This window comes from Notothenia rossii, assembly GCF_949606895.1.
Source record: "Notothenia rossii genome assembly, chromosome: 5".
Lineage (NCBI taxonomy): Eukaryota > Metazoa > Chordata > Actinopteri > Perciformes > Nototheniidae > Notothenia > Notothenia rossii.
Window position 1 is genome coordinate 10,982,052 of NC_136903.1, and position 19,056 is coordinate 11,001,107.

The 19,056-nt window shown below is 40.3% G+C and overlaps 1 protein-coding gene across 2 annotated transcripts in view; it reads right to left on the bottom strand.

The window, feature by feature from the left end:
• Nucleotides 1–19,056, bottom strand: part of kcnq1.2 (potassium voltage-gated channel, KQT-like subfamily, member 1.2) — a 166,586-nt gene that overhangs the window by 121,690 nt on the left and 25,840 nt on the right. For both annotated transcript variants that reach the window (XM_079679904.1, XM_079679905.1), the window contains exons 8-12: nucleotides 14,269–14,379; nucleotides 13,908–14,003; nucleotides 13,031–13,168; nucleotides 9,579–9,744; nucleotides 4,524–4,635 (exon numbers count right to left, since the gene is read on the bottom strand). In XM_079679904.1, coding sequence (XP_079536030.1) covers nucleotides 4,524–4,635; nucleotides 9,579–9,744; nucleotides 13,031–13,168; nucleotides 13,908–14,003; nucleotides 14,269–14,379 — 623 coding nt within the window. The remainder of the gene's footprint in view (nucleotides 1–4,523; nucleotides 4,636–9,578; nucleotides 9,745–13,030; nucleotides 13,169–13,907; nucleotides 14,004–14,268; nucleotides 14,380–19,056) is intronic.

Here is a 19,056-nt window from a genome sequence, read left to right on the forward strand (position 1 = left end):
CGGTTCTGTTTTTCAGCCCAGCAACTTAAAAAGGGACATTGTGAGTCAAAGCTATCTACCAGGGAAGTTATTCCTGAATCGCAAATGGAAGTCATTGAAAAATTACACTGAAATCACTGCATGTATTGCTATAATGTTGTTGTGAAATTCAAGTTCTTATGCATTCTGGGAGCTTATTAGAGTTTAGAATTTGATCCTATCCATCCAAAGTAAAAATAATATACAGTAAACAATCACAGGTCAAATATGCCCCACTATCCAAAATACAAAAAGGTTTCAACTCGTCGCATGACATTGCACAATAAAAGCAACGGAAGTGTGTATTCAAATGTTGACAAGTTTTGACTGGAGGCTTGTACACACCGCAGGAATCGAAGCCCAAAGTATATCCTGTAAAAACAAGACAAATCCAGTTCTGACTGTAATGTACTGGCTTCCTAACTGTAGCATTTACTGCATGCTGGTTGCATTTTGGAAGAGTGAGAGCAGTTTCTAATGCATCCAAAGGTAGAATGGAGGTCAGCAACCACATAAAAAGCACAGTGTGTAATGAGATTAAGTACTGAATCCCAACATGTACAGCTCTTTTGAGCAGATAATATGAATCACTAAGTGAATGTTTGACTGCACCAAGACCATTTTCTGTCTTTTTATGCTCTAGAAATTGGCAGAAAGTCAAGAAACCAGGGCACAATTTGTTCTTTTTTTCCTATGGTTCTTTCTCAATCTTTTCATAAAGCAGCAGCACCCGGGCAGTTTCTCTCGCAGCAGGGCAGGAGGTCACGGATCTTACCCCATCCATTTGTCTGTGTGCACATGTGTCTTGTGATTGTGCTCATATTGGGGCCCATGCCTTGTGTAGTTTGTCATTCAAATTCTTGGCAGTAAAGCCAAAAATATCAAGGGGATTAACTGGATATGTTCACATTAGACACACATTTGAATCTTGCATATAATACCCATAAAATAACTCAATCACCACATGTTTTGGGCCACAAAGTTAAGGTAAATGGGGGTATATTTATATGTTTTTTTGCCTCTTGACTAAACACCATATGTTTGAAACACCCCTCCATGCCATCAATATCAGAGTACAGTGTGCAAGACAGGCATGCAGGGGCCACACAGACAAAAAGTCAATTTGTTCAGAGCTCTGCACAAAAGACGCCAGTTGCTCAGCAGAGAGAGGCCCCTACTTGAAGAGGACAGGCCGTGATGCATGTGTCTCCGCCTGCAATCCCTCCTGTGGCGCTGCAGTGGGTTTTCATTGTTTATCTCCTGCTAGCTTGTAAGAGGGGAACTAATTAAAAGCTGCCTGCAGGTGGCCCATGCAGGCTTTTACAGGTCTGAGAGGACACAAGGAGGAGGAGGAGGAGGAGTGGGCGGAGAAGCTGGACACACCCAGCAGGAGGAAGGACCGACTGCCTCAGGTCACAAGATGACAGATATTACAGATCTGGTGCTGCTAAAGAGAAACCAAAAGGAACTATGTGTGGGTACAGGCACAGAGAGCCTGTAGAAAGATAGATAGGACACATTCTCTGCAAGGTGGCCTAAAAGGTGTTCTCGGAAACATAAAGTCATTTTCCAAGAGGTTGAATGTCCATCTGCTTTGTGGTGGATTCAAGAACCGCAGCCCGGCTATGGTTTCATATGATTTCATTCTACAGCCAACCAGTCAATCTTAGAAATCAACCACAAAATGAACTGTTCACACACTGTATCATGGCGATCTGAATCATAGCAAATCAAGCCTCATTTACACATGCCAAAGTAAACAAATAGTGAAGAAAGTGTTTACAGTTTGAAGGGAAAGAGGATGTTGATGGTAGGGGAACAAGTGTATGTTTTTTTTCTTCTATTTGAGATATTTTGATCAAATCCAACAAATCACCATACGCTGGTTTAAACAAACAAACAAGGCACAAATCCAGTTTTGTCTTCTCAGGGGGGAAAGGAGCATGCTTGTGTGTGTTTATGTAGGTGTGTGTGTATGTTTTGGGTTCAGAAGAGCGAAGACATGATTGCGTGCGGACGCTGCCCTGCACCACTTCCTCTTCAGAAGCCCAGAGACGTCACAGCCAGCTGTATTGATGGCTCTCACACATGTCAACAAACACACAAACACACACACAGGCTGGTTTTGGGGGTAGTGTGCTTCCACAGAGCCAAAAGAAACAAAGGAATGTTCCAGTTAGTTCTGTCAAAAAAGTGATAGGGGAATCACAACCGTAGAATAAAGTCAGTTTGAACAAACACCAACTTTCACTGAAGAAAGTGCAAGCAAAACTCTCAATTCTATATCTAAACTGATTCAGGGTGTGTGTGAGTAACCTCAGGCAGTATGGGTGGATCTGGTAAACTCTAGATAAGGATGCCAGATGACATGCTGTCCATGGTGGCGTGACACCAGGGGCTAAACAAACCAGTCATGGAAATGTGCCCAGGATGGCCCAAATCAGAGCCAGGCTCCTACAGCTGAGTGAAGAGTGACAGCAGCTATTCAACACCCAAAGGTCCAACACCCGCATGCAAACACAAATGGTCAGACAAACATACCAAAAAATAAATAAATAAGACATCTACAAAAATGAACATATGCCCATGAGATCACACAGGCTGAATTTTCTTTTAAGGATTACCATTAAACTCATTTTAAAACAGGATATCGTTTGTAAGAATATCCGGATGATTCATACATCTGCTCAAGGGACGACTGGCAGAATGTTTTTCTACTAATCATTTCATGCTGTTTTTTGCAAGGCTCATTGAAAGTTGACTTTTTAGAGATACATTCACAAAATGATGATTTTATAGAATATGACGCATAGCTGTAGATTTAACTTTGCAAGAGTTTATAAAATATCTACTATTAGCACAAGCTTTAAGATGCACAGCATGCATGATACAAGTGAATGCATAAGAAACAAATAATACTTGCTTGATACTTAAAGCAAAAACCAGACTTCCAAAAGCGATTGGTTTCATAAAAAGAAGAAGGAAAGAGCCAAGGCATTAAAATATGAAAAACTGCAGTCAAATGTTCCGGGAGTGGCGCTCATATCAAATTCAAAATGATTAATGGGAGTTTGAGTGGTGGGGAATGGTTTCTGTGATTTCTTCGGTATATCAAGGATGACATTTTCCATGCTCTCCCTTTGACCAGCAGATAAGATCAGGGCAGACTGAAGGATGGAGGGGGAGAGAAAAGGGACAAAATAAAGAAGAAGGAAAGCAGCAGAGCCTGCACAGTGACTCGTGGAGAAAGAGTCCTGGAGCAGAGCCACTAATGGGCAGGTCAAAGACTGCCAAGAAAGAGAAGAGGAGTTCGCTGCTCACAACTCTTGTTTTACTGTAAAAATGGGTTCGTTATTGTTATTTTTACATTAACAAGTTATTATCCTTAAGATATTAGATATAACCCTAACCCTAACAAACCCATTGACACCTTGAGGGAAAACCCAGAAATATAACGTACTCTCCGTCGATAGAAATGAAAACATGGCAAATATATATACACAGTAAAAGAACATTCAAAGGATAAACTGCAATATTAACCCTTCACTACACATGATATGTCACCTCAGGCATTATGGATTCACCATCATCTGTGTTAATGAAAGGGAACAACAAAACACACACAACATCAACAACATGGCCGGCCCAAGCGGCATGTCGTCTTTTTTAAAGCCAGTAATAAAGTGAAGCATCCAAACCTTCTGCATGTGGTCCTATAGGACTTGGCGTTACCTGCCTGCGCAGTGTAATCAGCTAATCTGTATGCAGTGAAGCTCCATGACTCGCTCCCAGTGGGAAAGAAACTACAGCAGTCTCCCACTCCTGGGATTAAGCCAAACAATTGTGTTGACTTGTTGTATGTGCAAAGGATTTCCACTTCTGCTTCAATGTGAACACTTGTAGTAGATGTTGATAGAGTTTACTTGGGAAATAAAATGTGGGAGCAATGTTTTGTTGATACTGGGGAAAAGGCAGAAGATGGTAGAGAAATAATGGGGAGGAAAGGGCTTTTAGTAGCATTTAGTGACATGCTCAATTACAACATGTTAACAAAAGCAAATACATTCAGAATGACATTTTAGTTTTCCGGGGTCAGAGGGAGGAAGGAATTTGTATTTCAGCAGCAAACAGTAGCACATTCTTAGTCCTATAAGCATCTGTTGACAAGCCATCCGGTACCTTAACATTTCCTACAACCTATTGAGAGGGATTTCTTTGACATTTCCCTCAAGTCTAAAAGGATAATCCCCTTTATAAGTCTCTGTACCTGATACAGCCAAGGCCCTCGAGAAGTCTCTTTAACCCTCGAGAGAGTTAAACAAAACGACTTCATTTAGAGAGCAGCTAGAGGGGCTCTCTGCTCTGACAAAAGGCCTTTAGGTACCACCACAAGTAGGGAAATCACTGCTATATGTTCAAGAGAATGGAGGTCAGCGCAGGGTGATGGATCGGAGGGAAATTGGGGGCTGCAAAGAAGAGCAGCGGAGACGTTTTCAGGGACTTACTGCAGTTTCACCACAGGCGGGGGGATGTCCTCCACCATGAAGTCCAGATCGTCGGTTAAGCTGTTGGCGCGGGAGATGTCGATGGAGGTGCTGTTATCATGTTCCTTCCTCACTGCAAAGCACAGAGATAACAGATTATAATTACAATACATTCATAGTTGGCCATGTAAACTTGGTACATGTTTAATTCTGTGTTTTTATTTATTATTTTGGATTGCAAAGAAAAAGGGGTGATTGTTCCGGTGCATAATTGGGAAGCTAGCAGATACGTGAACAATTATTCAAGTAAATATAAATGCACATAGATTACATGATAGAGGAATACATTGTAAAGTTATTTTCAATGATAGTTAAGGGCAAAGGACAATGTTAGGGTCCAAGTACATCATATTTATTTGTGTGTATGAGAAGTACAAAAGTAAACAAAAAGGAAAAAGAAAGATACCTGGAGAGCCAGGGCAGCTCAGAGCGTAAGACGACCACGAGTGTAGAGGAGGGTCTGATTCACGCAGAAAGAATTAAAAGAAGAGAGAAGGGGGAAAAGAATAACGGGAAGGAAATTGAAACAAAAGGACTTCATAGTGGGTTTATTTTCATTATTCAACCATTTGATGTAAAAGTTCTATATTTGAGAAGAAATTCTGTTATTTTTAGGTGAAAATGTGATATGTCTGCTGTTGGAGATTATTAGGGATGCATATTTTGAAAGGTTTGTATGAGGAAACAGAAAGTGCAGTCTTGCAGATCAACAGTGCCGCTGGCTGGCTGCTGGCACGGCTAAAAACAACATGTGTAGCGGGGTCTTGACCTGCCGTCAGACTGTCAGCGGCCGAGTTTGACGAGTCTCTCCACCGAACCACCAGGCCTCCATTGTGATAAAGAATGGAGAGGCAGAGCTGTATGAATGACCAGTCCAATTCAAGCAAAAATCCATTCAACCTCTTGCGTATTCCATCATTGAGTTTGTTTTAACATTGTCAAATCCGGAAGCAGAGAAAGAGATTGAGAGAGGGAGAGTAGAGGCAGGGAAGGAGAGAAAGATAATGGAGGAGGGTAACCACCAGCCACCTTTAGCCTCAGCTTCAGTTCAATGAAGGAGACGTGAACTGGCTTATCGGCTACACTAACAGGATAAGGGTTTATTAACAATATGCAGTTTTATCTGGCCCATCAGTGCAAATGTGTTTAGCTGGGAGAGTACGAGCCAATGGCAGGAGAGAAAGAGAGGCAAACTAAGTGCAGAGAAAAAAAAGGACAGACAGAGAGAGACAGAGAGGGTGCTGCATTGAGAGATTCTCACAGACAGGGAGGAAGGTGGGGCCAGACAGATAAGTGGAGCGATAAGCCGGACACTGACTAAATCAAACAATGAGCAGTTTATTTCTGACCACTGGAGCTCCACAATGGCCGCTTATCAACTCCACCACCCCCCCCCCCCCGCACTCTTTCGCTCTATTTAGTGTCCCAGTCTGGGTCCCCGTGGTCCCCTAGGCTCCTGTCCAATCCTCTGGTCCTCGCCCATGGAGCTGGCAGGACACCCGGTAAAGAAAACAGGCCGGGTCAACCCAGGACCGAGTGTGAGTCTCTCTGCTTGGCTCTGGTTTGGTCCGGTTGGGGACAAAGGCCCAGCCAGCCAGTGAGTCTAATTAAAATACTGTCTGGGCCACATTGAAAAAGGAAGCCGAGCTAATGATTAACACAGAGGACTTTTTAATAGGAGAATGAGAAGTACTTAAACAGTAAAAGGGTGATTACATAATGCCCTTTTTTTTTACATACAAGAATAATATATAAAAGAGTGTGCACAGCTTATGCCTTAACATGCAAGATTATGTAAAGGAATTCTGAGGAAGCCACCATGCGACCAGAGTGCACTCAAATATGTTTGGACATCATCTCTGTGACAACATTTCATAACCCATAATCCCTGGAAATCCCATTTAGTGCACATAATTGTGTGGATTTAGAAGGACTAAACATTCTGAACATTCCGGTCTTTCCTGCAAAGAAAGGCGAAATATTATTAATATGAGACTGCAACATGGCTGAAGTACACAACTAAGATATGTCCTCTGAACATATGAAGTCAACAATCCCTATCAGTTCCTGCTTTGCAACACAACTGATTTTAAGAATACTTTTATACTTGACATTATACATTTCTTTGACTGTTGCTAAGCACTTATTAAAGCGGATATAATCTATATTTGTATAATAATTGTGTATGAAATTATAAAATTAGAGACATGTATCATCGGAATCAGCTTTACAAAGTTGCATAGTGACTTTCAGCTCATTGCTTATCCGTCTGGCTGGCAACTTTACTGTTTATGTCCACTCTTAATGCGCTTAATGCTGTTGTTTTGGGCCACAGCAGGCAGCTGTTTTCACTCTAACAACCTACTGTTCACTATCTGTTCTGCACCAAAAAGAAGACAAACTCAGTTAACGACAAATACCTTGATATTTCCCACAGGAGTGAGTATAGGCAAAAAACAGAGTTACAAGAAGAGAACATATTGGACTTGCATTCCCCAGGTGGACAGAAACCAAATGAATTTTAAAGTTGCTCTGTAATCGGTGGATGTATAAATAATAAGCAGATGTTTGCCATATCAACTTCAAATATGACGATTTGTCTGCTGCATTCAAGTAAACAAAGAAGTTTAAAGAGAAATAGATTGTGTTTTTATCCATATTTCCTTTTAAATGCTTTACTTTTATTTGTTTACAAACAACCAAACCACATACCCATGCAGCCTACTGTATATTAGCTGACTCATTAACCTAAAGAAAATCTAAATTAAACTAGAGTGTTATATTGGGAAATTGTTCTATAACTCAAAACAAAAATCATGTGTGTGTCAGGCTTACATTACCCTTTGAAACAGTGATTGTGGTTAAAACAAGATATAAAAAAGCATTACAGTTGTGTGGACAGTTGACATTGCAGATGCCTGTTTTACGGCTGGATCTGAAGCAGAGATCATAGAGTCTCCTGCTGTTTCAACTCTACACATCATCATTAGAGACAGCAGGCTGCCGGCTCTGGCTTCTTCACATGCTTTTATGTCATCCCACAGCATGGCCAAATCCCTTTTCCACTCCATAGTCTCAGCACGAGGGGTTCAACATATTTTACTACTTTATATTAGACTACTATCTAACCAGTTTCTTGTGATTGCTTTTTCCCCATTTAAATGCAAGACATATGTTTTCCTTCGTTATCTAAGATCCTCCCAATTAAGCAGGAAACAACATTTCCTCTCATAAGTGGTTGCTCTTCTAGAGACCGTCTGCCTTTAAGTCAAGCGTATGTCACTACAGCTCCTTTTAATGATGGCACTCTTTGACAAGGAAAAACTCATAAAGTGGATTTATTAACCTGGAGTCTGGGTCAATTTATTTGAAGAGGATAGCTTTTAAGACAGGAAGTAAAACCCACTGCAGGCAGCTATCGATCTCATATGTGTAGAGGCCTGCATTGAAAAAATGACATGTAATGTAATGTCCAAGTGCTGGCATCGAGTACGAACCACAATAATCTGTAATGATCTAAAAAAAACACACCTAATTTAGGGGTTTGGCATGTTTGAGTGCAGCCATACCGGTAATCCGCACGTAGTATAACAAATAATTCCCACCTGTAACTTTGACAAGAGCCTATTTTTAAGTTTTTCCACTTACAGTACAGTAAGCCCAGTGTGAGTGTCTGTGGAAAGCAGAGGGGACAAGAGAAGCAGTAAAGAGCTTGTAACCATGACCTCTAATCACCACTGAGGGTGTAATGGCTTCCATCTGGCCTGCTGATGACACCTGGCAGCCATCTTGGCCTTAAGAGGATCAGAACAGGACCTCGGTTTACTGTGTGAAAATGAGAAACCAGCACAAAACAACTCGTGCCATAATGTGTAAAGATCTTCAGTGTTTGTATGAACTGAGAGAAACAAACTGCAATCTTTTGCAAAAGACTAGCTCCAAAATGTCCAAAGAGGTGGTCTATTCTGCAACGACTATGCACAAAGACAATACCACAATTATAGAAACTTCATAGGACTGGCTCTGTAAGCATGTGCTTATGCTTTTATTTACACCCATATATAGCATGTCTGAGTTTTGGCCAATAGTGTACATAAATAATGACTACCTTCTGTCCACGCCAGATCTGCTCGCATATGTTACATGTCTTACCAATATAAACCTCCACATAAAACATAATAATGAGATGATTCAGTTATTAGGATTTAGCATGACATGTAGTCACGCAGCAGCCGCAGCACTGAGTGAACTTTCTCCAAGTGTGAACGCCTACGTGACAGAGACAAAAAACAATTCTCGCTTCCAGGTTTTGACGTCAAACTAGTGTGAATGTGTTCAAATAAGTGCATTATTAGATTTGTTTTTTTACAGAGATTCACTATGAGAAACGCTTTTAAACACAAAGCTACGAGCTGAAGGCTAATACTTTCAAAGCAAATGCCATAAAAGTGGAGTTGGAGCTTATTCTTTTACAATATCCGGAATGCAAAAACACGTCACGTTTTTACTGAAATAATGGATTCCAAGGCCTTGAAGCTCACATGGCATCATTTAACAGCCCTTTACAAACGTTATTATTTCATCAAACCGAACCGTGTTAAGAGGATGAGATAAAAAGTGAATTAAGCAGCAAAGATAGCTTTAAAGCGTAATCAATGCAATTAAAAAAACACCTTGAAAAACGTCCCATATAAAACTAAAACACGGCTTTTGAAGTGTTTGAAATAAAAGCGCTGTTATGAAGAGCTCCAAAATGAAGTCAGTTTAATCGTGGAGTAATAAAACAGGGTTCAGTGCTTTCATGGGTTATCTTGGCGAGTTGGCTTGTCTGGGAGTTGTTGGAAACAAGGCAATATACAAAAGAGAAAACCCGATTTTATCTGAAAAACATGAAGAGTTAGTGGACCTAAGACTGAAAATGCTTTGTGTGACAATAACCCTTAATAACTATTTGATATCATTTTAAATACTGTACACTCTTTAACATAAGAGCAGAGCTTTTTCCCAGTTCATTACCTTCATTATTGTCTCTTTGCCCTCCCAGGAAATATGGGACGTCTTTCTTCTCCTCAGAGTCGTCAATATGATCGTAGGTGATCTGGGGGATCGATACAGCTTTATCCGTGGCAAGTCCCATAGAGCCATTTCCTCTGGACTTCATCCTCCTCTTGGTGCCCCTTCTCTGAAAGACAAAGGAAACGTTAACCCACTAATTAAACAAGTAGTGTGTTGTTGATCCAATTCTAAATCACATACAATAGTCTTCTAACTTCACGCAATCGCTCTGAAAATTAGTTCAAGCTATATCGTGTGTGTCATGTTTTGTATTGTGTCTTTTTGTTTATGTATGTCTGTAAGCTGTTGCTATTGTACAGGACCCCCTTGAAAACAAGATGGTGCTTCTCAAGGGGGTTTATCCCAATGAATAAAAAAATAAAATTCTATATCCCAATAGCCAGTATTTGTAGCCAGGGCTCAGTTCTTCACCTGCCATTCAACTGGCAGTACAACAGACACCTAAACCTGTGTGGTAACATTGTGGTGGTCCTATAGTACTTACTGAGCTCATCCACCAATTGTTCACCAGCAAGCGTCTTTCACTGTTCTGTATCCAGTGCACTTTCACTAATCGAGGTAGGGTCCCTCTTTCCAGAGATGCAAATCCACAGAGCACGTTATTTCATATTTGTTCAATATTTAGTTATTTTGCTGCGTTTTGTGTATTATCTGTGCAGACAGGCATGTCAGTGATGTTTTATTAGGTATCAACCGACAACTATACAAATATTTTAGAAATATGGAATAGTGTTACAGATTCATGGCCTGCAGCAAAACCTTTTACTTTAGACACCCTTGTTTATAGCTTAGAGCCTCCCGCATCACTTTGCATGTTAATGATCTCAATTACAATTGTTTTCTGTGAACGAGTCAACTAATCCAGCCATTATAGCAAAGGGATAATAAAAACGATGCTTAGCCAAACACAATGAAATCACCCTTTTGTCTTTTAGTACCTGTAAAATTCCCATTTTTGTTATAGGTCATTATCTCACAAAATGTGCTTGCACGCTGGTGACATCAGTGGTATGCGTTTAATCTCTTCTTTTAGATCATAGCTATGTGCTGTGTGAGTCAGTGAGTTTCTGAGGACATATTCTTTAGACCCGCTGACCAACACCCACGTCATGGATGTGGAAACTCAATTATTTGGAATCAGTGGATCAGACATTGGCACTGACGAGAGGCAAGCAGTTCAATCCAAATACCCGAGGTTTGAAAGACTCATTAGCAGAGAGGGTGAGAGAAGGAGGTGGTGGTGGAAGAAAGATAGAAGGGCATGAAGAAACTGTAACAAACACTGAGAGACAAAGCATTGCGAACAAGAATGAGAAATAAATAGACAAGCCAAGAGAGGGGCAGAGGAAAGGAGACAGGAAGAGCAGGGAAGAAAAAGACAGTTTGAAAAGAGAAGAAACTGTACAGGAATCTTGAAAACCAGAGAAAGGGGAGAGAGAGGAGAGTCAGCGGAGAAAGTCACATGCTGAAACAGAAAGGAGCGGAAGCAGCCTCCATTCTCCCCAATACATGTGGGTTCAATGCTACACAAAGATTTTTTTGTTGTTGTTCTACTAGACAAAGGTTTACTCCCATGAGAAAGGCTGCGGTGACATCATCTCAACTGACTGAGTCTTTGTCCCGCGGACACAAAGGCCTCAAGTCATCCTGGTGGAGTCAGGCCTTCGGGGAAGAGGGGGGGGTTCGCTGTGTGTATGTGTATTTGTGTGTGTCCTTCCACGTGTGTGTACGTTTGTGGGAACTTAACTTGTCCTTTTATGCTGTCTGGCCTATGCACAACATAGCTAATATTGTTGAGAAAGGTGAGCGGGACAATACGATGTGGGCCACGTATGCAAATCTGCTCTGCATGACGACAGGCTGAGAAAAGCTCTTTTGTGGACTTCTTGATGTTCAGCTCCTCTCAAAGCCTTATTTCACATGTTTACTTGAAAATCTCCTTTATGAGAGCTCTCGTACGAAATATGTTAATTGCTAGTTCACAATGAAATGTCTAAAGCTAAAATATTAATAAGGAGATGCATATATGAATTTTTTTTTTACAGTAGGTAGGGTTTCACCTTCATTGGATAGATCAACGTCACTGTATACATTTTTCATAACCCGGCTCATAGGGTTAGAAAAACAGGTAAGTACACAGTGTTAAGGGTAAAGTAATGTATTTATTATCATTCAATTGACAAACCAAGGGAAAGCTACCAACATGAGGTGTGTGTGTGAGCAGAATGTAGTGCAAGGTGTTGCATGCATAACCAAAGAGAAGGCCAAACCAAAGACAAACAGTGGGAAAAATATATATTTAAGCAATAGCTCACGACAGGCCGTGGTATATGCTCATTATATCACAGCTAAGGGGCGTGGTTCGGCCCGACGCAAAGCGGAGGGTCGACAACCCCCTTAGCTTCAAAAGTATCTAGATATCCCTGCCCTAATGCCAAAGGAACTGCACACTGAATATCTTTTGCCGTTTGATGTGTATGTCTGGACCGCTGCGTCAAAAAGGAGGGCTTCTGCCCCGTTACTTCTCCGCTGCTTTCTTGTTGCAGTATGAAAAGCAAACTGCAGGCAGTTTGCTTTTCAGCCCAACGGTATACTGTTTTTCTCAGACGCGGAGGGATACTGACTTGTTGTGAAAAGTAACTTACAATTCTACCCGTGGTATACGCTCAGTATATCACGGCTAAGAACCAATCAGATTGCTTGATTTGACTTGTCCGTTTTATAAATATATATATATATATATAGAATATATAAAATAGTGTCCATGGTTGTACTTAAAGCCTATAGCAGCAACAAAATGCATTCAGGGCGGAGCTGCCATCCATGGAGGACCTTTACTCCCAGCAGCTCAGGAAGAAAAGCTCTCAGGATTATAAAAGTCCCCCATCACCCCAGCTACATGCTGGTACCGCAGCATCCGGACTAAAACCACCAGACTCAGGGACAGTTTCATCCCACAGGCAATAAGACTGCTAAACACCTTAACTGTTGAAACAACATCCATAACATTCATCTGGCTGCTACTTAGAAATTATTTATCTATTTATCTAATATATCACATTACAATAACATGCATATAGACTCTTATTGCACTATTTTAAACAATTTTTCTCATTGTATTTACTATTTACTATATTTTTCTGTTTACCTGCTTTATTGTGTTGCACTGTTGGAGGAGCCTGGACCTAAGATTTTCATCGTCATAACTACACTGTAGCTATGTTCGTACGACAAAATAAAAAACCTTGAACCTTGAACCCTTTATGTTATGGATATACTGTAGAGTTTCAAAAGGAAAGACTTGTCCAATATGTTGTCAAAGGAAAGTTATCCTTTCTAAAAGCCATGAGCCACACCTCTGGCTTTTCATTTAAGGTAAACTGGAAAATTACCGTGAGGTTGAGCTTCCTGATGTTGGGGCTGATGCTGTCTGTTTCCACCGTGGTGACCACCTCTGGAGTTAGAAAGTACATTTTCCATGTGACAGCAGAGCCGTTTGGTTTCTCCGCTGCATAGCACCTCCAAAGTGTCTGAGAGGACGGGTGATAGCACAGAATAAGTGTTAGTGTGTATGCCGTGACCTACATAACATGCCATCATTGTCAGATTTTCCTCAATGTCCAAAAATGTTTACCTTGGACTACGGCAGTGATGTAGCAATATGAACCACAAATGTTTTCACATGTAACAAGCACTTTATTATGCACTAACCTATGAAAGGCGAGGTACAATCGAAGTAAATAATATTCAACAATGCTTTAACCTTTATATCGGCAGTTCTATTATAACCATTGTTTAATCACACAAAAACATTTTTCACGGAGTGGATTTCTGCACAAGGTGTCTTTGTGTCACAAGTGTCTAGACCATCTGTTGTTGTGTGTTCGGGTAATTGTAATCCTTGTAATGGTTAGTTTTGGTACAACATAGCTGCTTATTCGTCTACCGTTTCACACTTGGCAAGTAAGAGAGAGCTCACCTTTCCCATGGCTCATGCAGACAACAAATACCGTTGCTCTTTAATTCTCAGTTTCCAATGTTTCCTTTCACTAGCGAGATCATGAAAGTGCACGCTAGAACTTATAAGAACAATCAACTTGAGAATATGTTGCCATGCCTATTGTAATACACAAACTGCAGTATAAGGAACATGTATCTGTTGGTAAATCATTGTGAACTGTGTCCAACATTGTTTTGAATGTATACCTTATTGATTACTACACTACATTTTCTAAGGCTGAGATGCCTTATTTGGATGCTCAAGTGTACCTGTATGAGGCAGGCTGCAGCGGGGATCTGTCTGTTGAAATGCTTCTGTCTCTGCTTCTGCTGGACCTTCAGGGCAAAGCCTGAGCCGAGGATACCCTACATCACAAAGAATAAAGTTGCAAGAGAACATATTGGAATAATGTTGTAACATTTAGGATAGATGTTGGAAATATTAATGTAGAATCTCACAAATATAATCTATTGAAAACAAAGATGGAGACAAAAATTATCAAAATTGGCTTCAACACAGATAGCAATGCTTGAGTCAAAACGTTGGAATAAGATTCTAATTTTCCTACTGTTTTTTCATATTTCCTACTGATCATGAATTTTGTTTGATTCAGAGTGAAATGATATTTACAGCAGGCAGAGCGAAGAAGGAGATGGCGAAGACACTGAAGCAGGAAGCAATGGCCTTCCCTATCCACGTCTGAGGAATTTTGTCTCCGTAGCCGATTGTAGTGACAGTCACCTGAAGACAGAGAGTGGATTAAGTTTCTCTTACATCTTTTAAAACGATCATCAGACAGAATGCAAGAGAGACATTCGATAACACATTAAAGTACCCTGCCCTTTACTGGTGATGTTGAAACTAGAGGGTTCATTATCCTGCCTTAACCCTAGATGAACCTTACTGAGGCCTGTCCGCTCTAAGAGTATGAAGTGTTATTGATTCATTTCATGCCGAATGACTTTTTTTCCAAGACATTTATGAGCACATCTGTGGTGAACATAAGATTTAAAGTCGTGCTTTGGCATGATTCTTTGTAGAGAATCTACATTTTACAGATTTGTCCATTAAATCAATTGTATAAATGTAATTCGACTAAGAATTACATACAACTTAATTCAGAGATATATAAAAATTCTCTCCTGTAATGAACTACTGACGTAATGAGATGTCAGTGAATGCACAGCTCTCGAAGCATTACCACAGCAGTCTATAACACAAGATAATAGAGAGAAAGTTCATCAGCAGTTCTGGCCTCGCTCCACCACCGTCAGCGAGGGCGGGGCGTTTGAGGCTCTTGCTCCTCAAAGGGAATAAGATTCCCAACCGCTTATCCTCAGTGAGTGTAGGAATGTGCCGGGTTGAGGGGGGAAAACAAATACCTCTTGCATTTGCATGTACACCCACTCTGAAAGCCGAGCCAATTCTGACACATTCAGAAGACTCTTGGCTTACCTCGGTGTCTATGGAGTATCGCCGCGTGAGCCGCTGTTGTGCGCTCACACAAAGCGGCTGATGTAAGGTGAGATACTTAAAAGGGCTTTGGGAGTAAAAAAGAAGGAGTAAGGGCGGGAAGGGCTGGATTTAAATTGGGGGCGGGTGGAGAGCTGGGGGATTTAATCCCTCATCCACAAATCCGATGACTAAACAATGTCCTCCTGACCATCAGAGTGGAATGGTCTACTCAACAACACCCCTCTCATTCAGGAAGAAAGGGTGTGTGGCAGAAACCTCCTCATGTCTAAACAAAGGTCACAGACCTGGTCTTTGAATGTGTTTAAGAGTGCAAGTGCACTTATTTATACATGCATGTTTATAAATGTATGTATGAATGTTTTACTGTATGTGTGATAACGTGTAATTTGGTTAAAACTACAAAATGGCGAGGTTATTACTATCAGCTCCAGTGGTGGAACATTTACGCAAGAAGTGCAAATTGAAGTATTTGCACTTAACTTGAGTATTTTACTTTCCTGCCAATTTATAGTTCGACTCTATTACAACTCAAAGCTAAATATTGAACATTTTACCCAACTATATTTATTTAAATATATTAAAATGTTTAGTACCCAACAGCTTGTACAAGAATAGCTTTGTGATAGATGAAGAGGAAGATAATTGGCTTCTATAAACATTTAAGTCATGTTTCAGATTTATTTTTGAATCATCTTTAAAAATGTTCTGCATTGGGTACTGTTAAAACCTGTTTTTCAGGTTTCAGGCTCGAAAATGACATGACCAGGACAAATGACTATATCTTCACTTCTAAAAGGGGTAAATAAAAAAATAAAAATCTCAAAGCAATGATACACCTGTGAGTTGGATGCAGAAAAGTCAGAATCAATATAGATGTTTTTATTTTAAAGTAAATTCAGATTGAATATAGTAAAAAAATGTAAATGATAGTGTCGGTCCAAAAAAAAAAAAAGACTTATAGTGAAAACCAGCCTTGAATGATGGGATAGTAAACTAAAAGCTTTAGGAATCCAAACTATAAGATATATAATAGGTACCCTGTATCAAGATTGATGCAACATAAATGTTATGATGGATTATCAGTAATCATTTCAAAGAGACACAGAGACATTGGATTAACCTTCAGCAGCGTTTATATGCGTTTTAATGCCATTGAACACAACTTCTGATCAGAAAACAGCAACGGTAAGACGTATTGGCCGTTTTGGCCCAGGAAAGCTAAGTTGTGCATCGTCTGGTTTTGCCTTCGCTGCCGCGAGTTTAGGTCACACAGTGATGATACTTATACCATTGGAATCTGTGGAATCTCAGCTTTTTTTTTTTTGTTCAGATCCGATGAAGTATAAACTATTTCTACCGTGAGTTATGTGCTAAGTAAGTTAGCACCCTTTCGCTTAGTGCTAATTCAGAGGTTTAGCGTTAGACTTTCTTCCCGTTAAGTGGGTATGACACATTAAATGTTAAGAAGCCCTGAGATACAGTTTCGTGAACATTTCCTGAAAAGCCCCCGCCGGCTTAATTTATACATGGTTAATTTATACATTTAATACTGAATTTAGCTAAATTATACTTAATTATTTACAGGGTTCCCACGGGGTCTTAAAAAGTCAAAAAAAGTCTTAAATTTGATAATCAGAATTTAAGGCCTTAAAAAGTCTTAAGTAAAAAAATAAGAAAGGTCTTAAATATGATTTAGAAGGTCTTAAAAATGATCGGATTTGAAAGGCACTTCTGTGTTGCGATCACGTCTAAATGTGTTTTGGGGAAATGTCCGGGCTGCAAAGTAACCTTTTGCAAAAAAAACGGTTAAACTCGGAACATTGGGGGTAAAGGCTTTACAATCTCACGGTCAGTCAGAGAAACACAAGACCCAAATAAAAAATCAATTACAAACGCCTTCCATCTCTTCTGTTTTCGCCAACGCTTCGGGAGCATCAATTGTGTCCAATGTAGCGTTAGCTAGTGCAGCAGATCCCGCAATAACATATGCTGTTATGTTTAGTCATCGTTCTTATGTTGAACGTGAATACATTTACTTTGTAAGCAATTATGGGACGTAGTTCTTCTTTCTTAGCAATTTTCCTTTCATACTTTCTTGCCATGAAATAGGTCTTAAATTATATTCAAAGTGGTCTTAAAAAGGTCTTAAAAAGTCTTACATTTGTGTTGGTGAAACCTGCAGGAACCCTGTATTTAACATTTTTAATGAAGGACGTTTACTTTTAAAGGTGTGGTAGGTAATTTTGGAGAAACCAGCTCGAGTGCGCTAGAATTTGAAAATACACAGCCGGAAAGAATCTGCCACTTCCTTACAGAGCCCCTCCTCCAACACACACGAACGTGCACATGACCAATGAGGGCACGAGATAAGTGTGTTCACAGATGGAAGGCTGACAGGCAGGTAGGCCATCCAGTTATCTTAGCCGGGCCGGCTCAGATGATTGGTCATGCTTTTTACAGTACTACGGCTTCCACAGATGACATTTTTTGTATGGATTTTTTGTCAATGCACTTCAGATATTCATTGCTATCGGGATGTTAAGAGCATTCCATGGAATATAACAAAAAGTGTATCTCGAGCCGGTTTCTCAAACTTACCTAGCCCACCTTTAATCGTTCAAACTTTACAATGTGGTATAAGTACTTTTACAAAAGGATCTGAATATCTTTTCCAGCATCAGCTATCAATTTCCTCATTTTGTATTTAACAGTGTTTCCTGGGTAAAGTTAGTAAGGTTGTTAAAATTAAAAACAGCCATTTCCTAACCATTAGCAATTGGCAGGAGAGGAACCGAGGCAGGGAGAAGGGGATATGAATCATGGCATTGGCTTGTCCTACCGCTGAGCCCTGCACCTGCACCTCCGAATGTGGAAATCATGCCAAGAGAAGGAATACACGCTGGAGGAGCTTAGCATTCTCCAATCATTGCAATCTATTTCAGAAAAGCGTACACACAAAACCATTGTAATGGCATATCATGGCTCTCAAGTTTACAGTCTCAGAAAAACAAAAAGGTGCTAATCCCCAACCCTGATTATTTTCTCGACATTGTGATCAGAGCAACACAAACAACAGTTTTTTATTCAACGTTCCATAGAGCAGTGAAGAACACTGTGACCCCTCTAACCCTTGTTACATAAAGGGCAGTAATCCCACAATTAAAGTTTTAATTAAGGGAACTGACACTTTATATTGGTGCTCTAAAAGTTCTTTGAGGCAAAGAGCCCAGAGGTGAATGGTTTATTACCGTCTCTTTGTGGCGCGCTGATCCCCTGCACAAGGCTGCCATAGGTTTCTCATTACTCTGCGCTTTCAATTCAAATGTTTAATTAACTGCTGTGGAAACCTGAGCCTCCAAACTGAGGGGAAACCAGCTCTACGCACGAAAAGCATCAACACACCTGCATCTGTGTTGAGTGTTGCATGATGCATGCTACACGAAGAGCCAATGAGGAAAATAAAAACACAAGGGGGCTAATAATTGGTCTAACTAGGGTGGGCCGGCGTCTCATTTTCCCTGTTCAGACTTCACTTGAGAGGGCATTGTGCAGGGAGTCTTTGTTAAGGAATTTTAGAGAGAATAATCTTTTCTCATGTCCATGTGATGTGGCCTTTCAAGTATGGACGCTACGTCGGGAAACTCAAGTAGTATTCAAAGTTTAAAGTAATGTATGCATTGGAAAAGACACAATGTATACAATTAAGTAGACTGTATATGGCTGGGAATACCGAATCCAGATCCTGGGGGAAATTCTGCTGGAAGAACATAATACGATATTTTGTCACTCCAAAATTTAAATCTATACAGCAGGGTTCTCAGGAACTGGGTAGATGTTGGCGGCATTGTGGCAAACCAATGCCAGTACACTTTTATATGTTTTGGTGCTCCACTTTAATCATTGGCAGAAGTGAAAGAAAAAAACTATTAATCTTGGAATGTA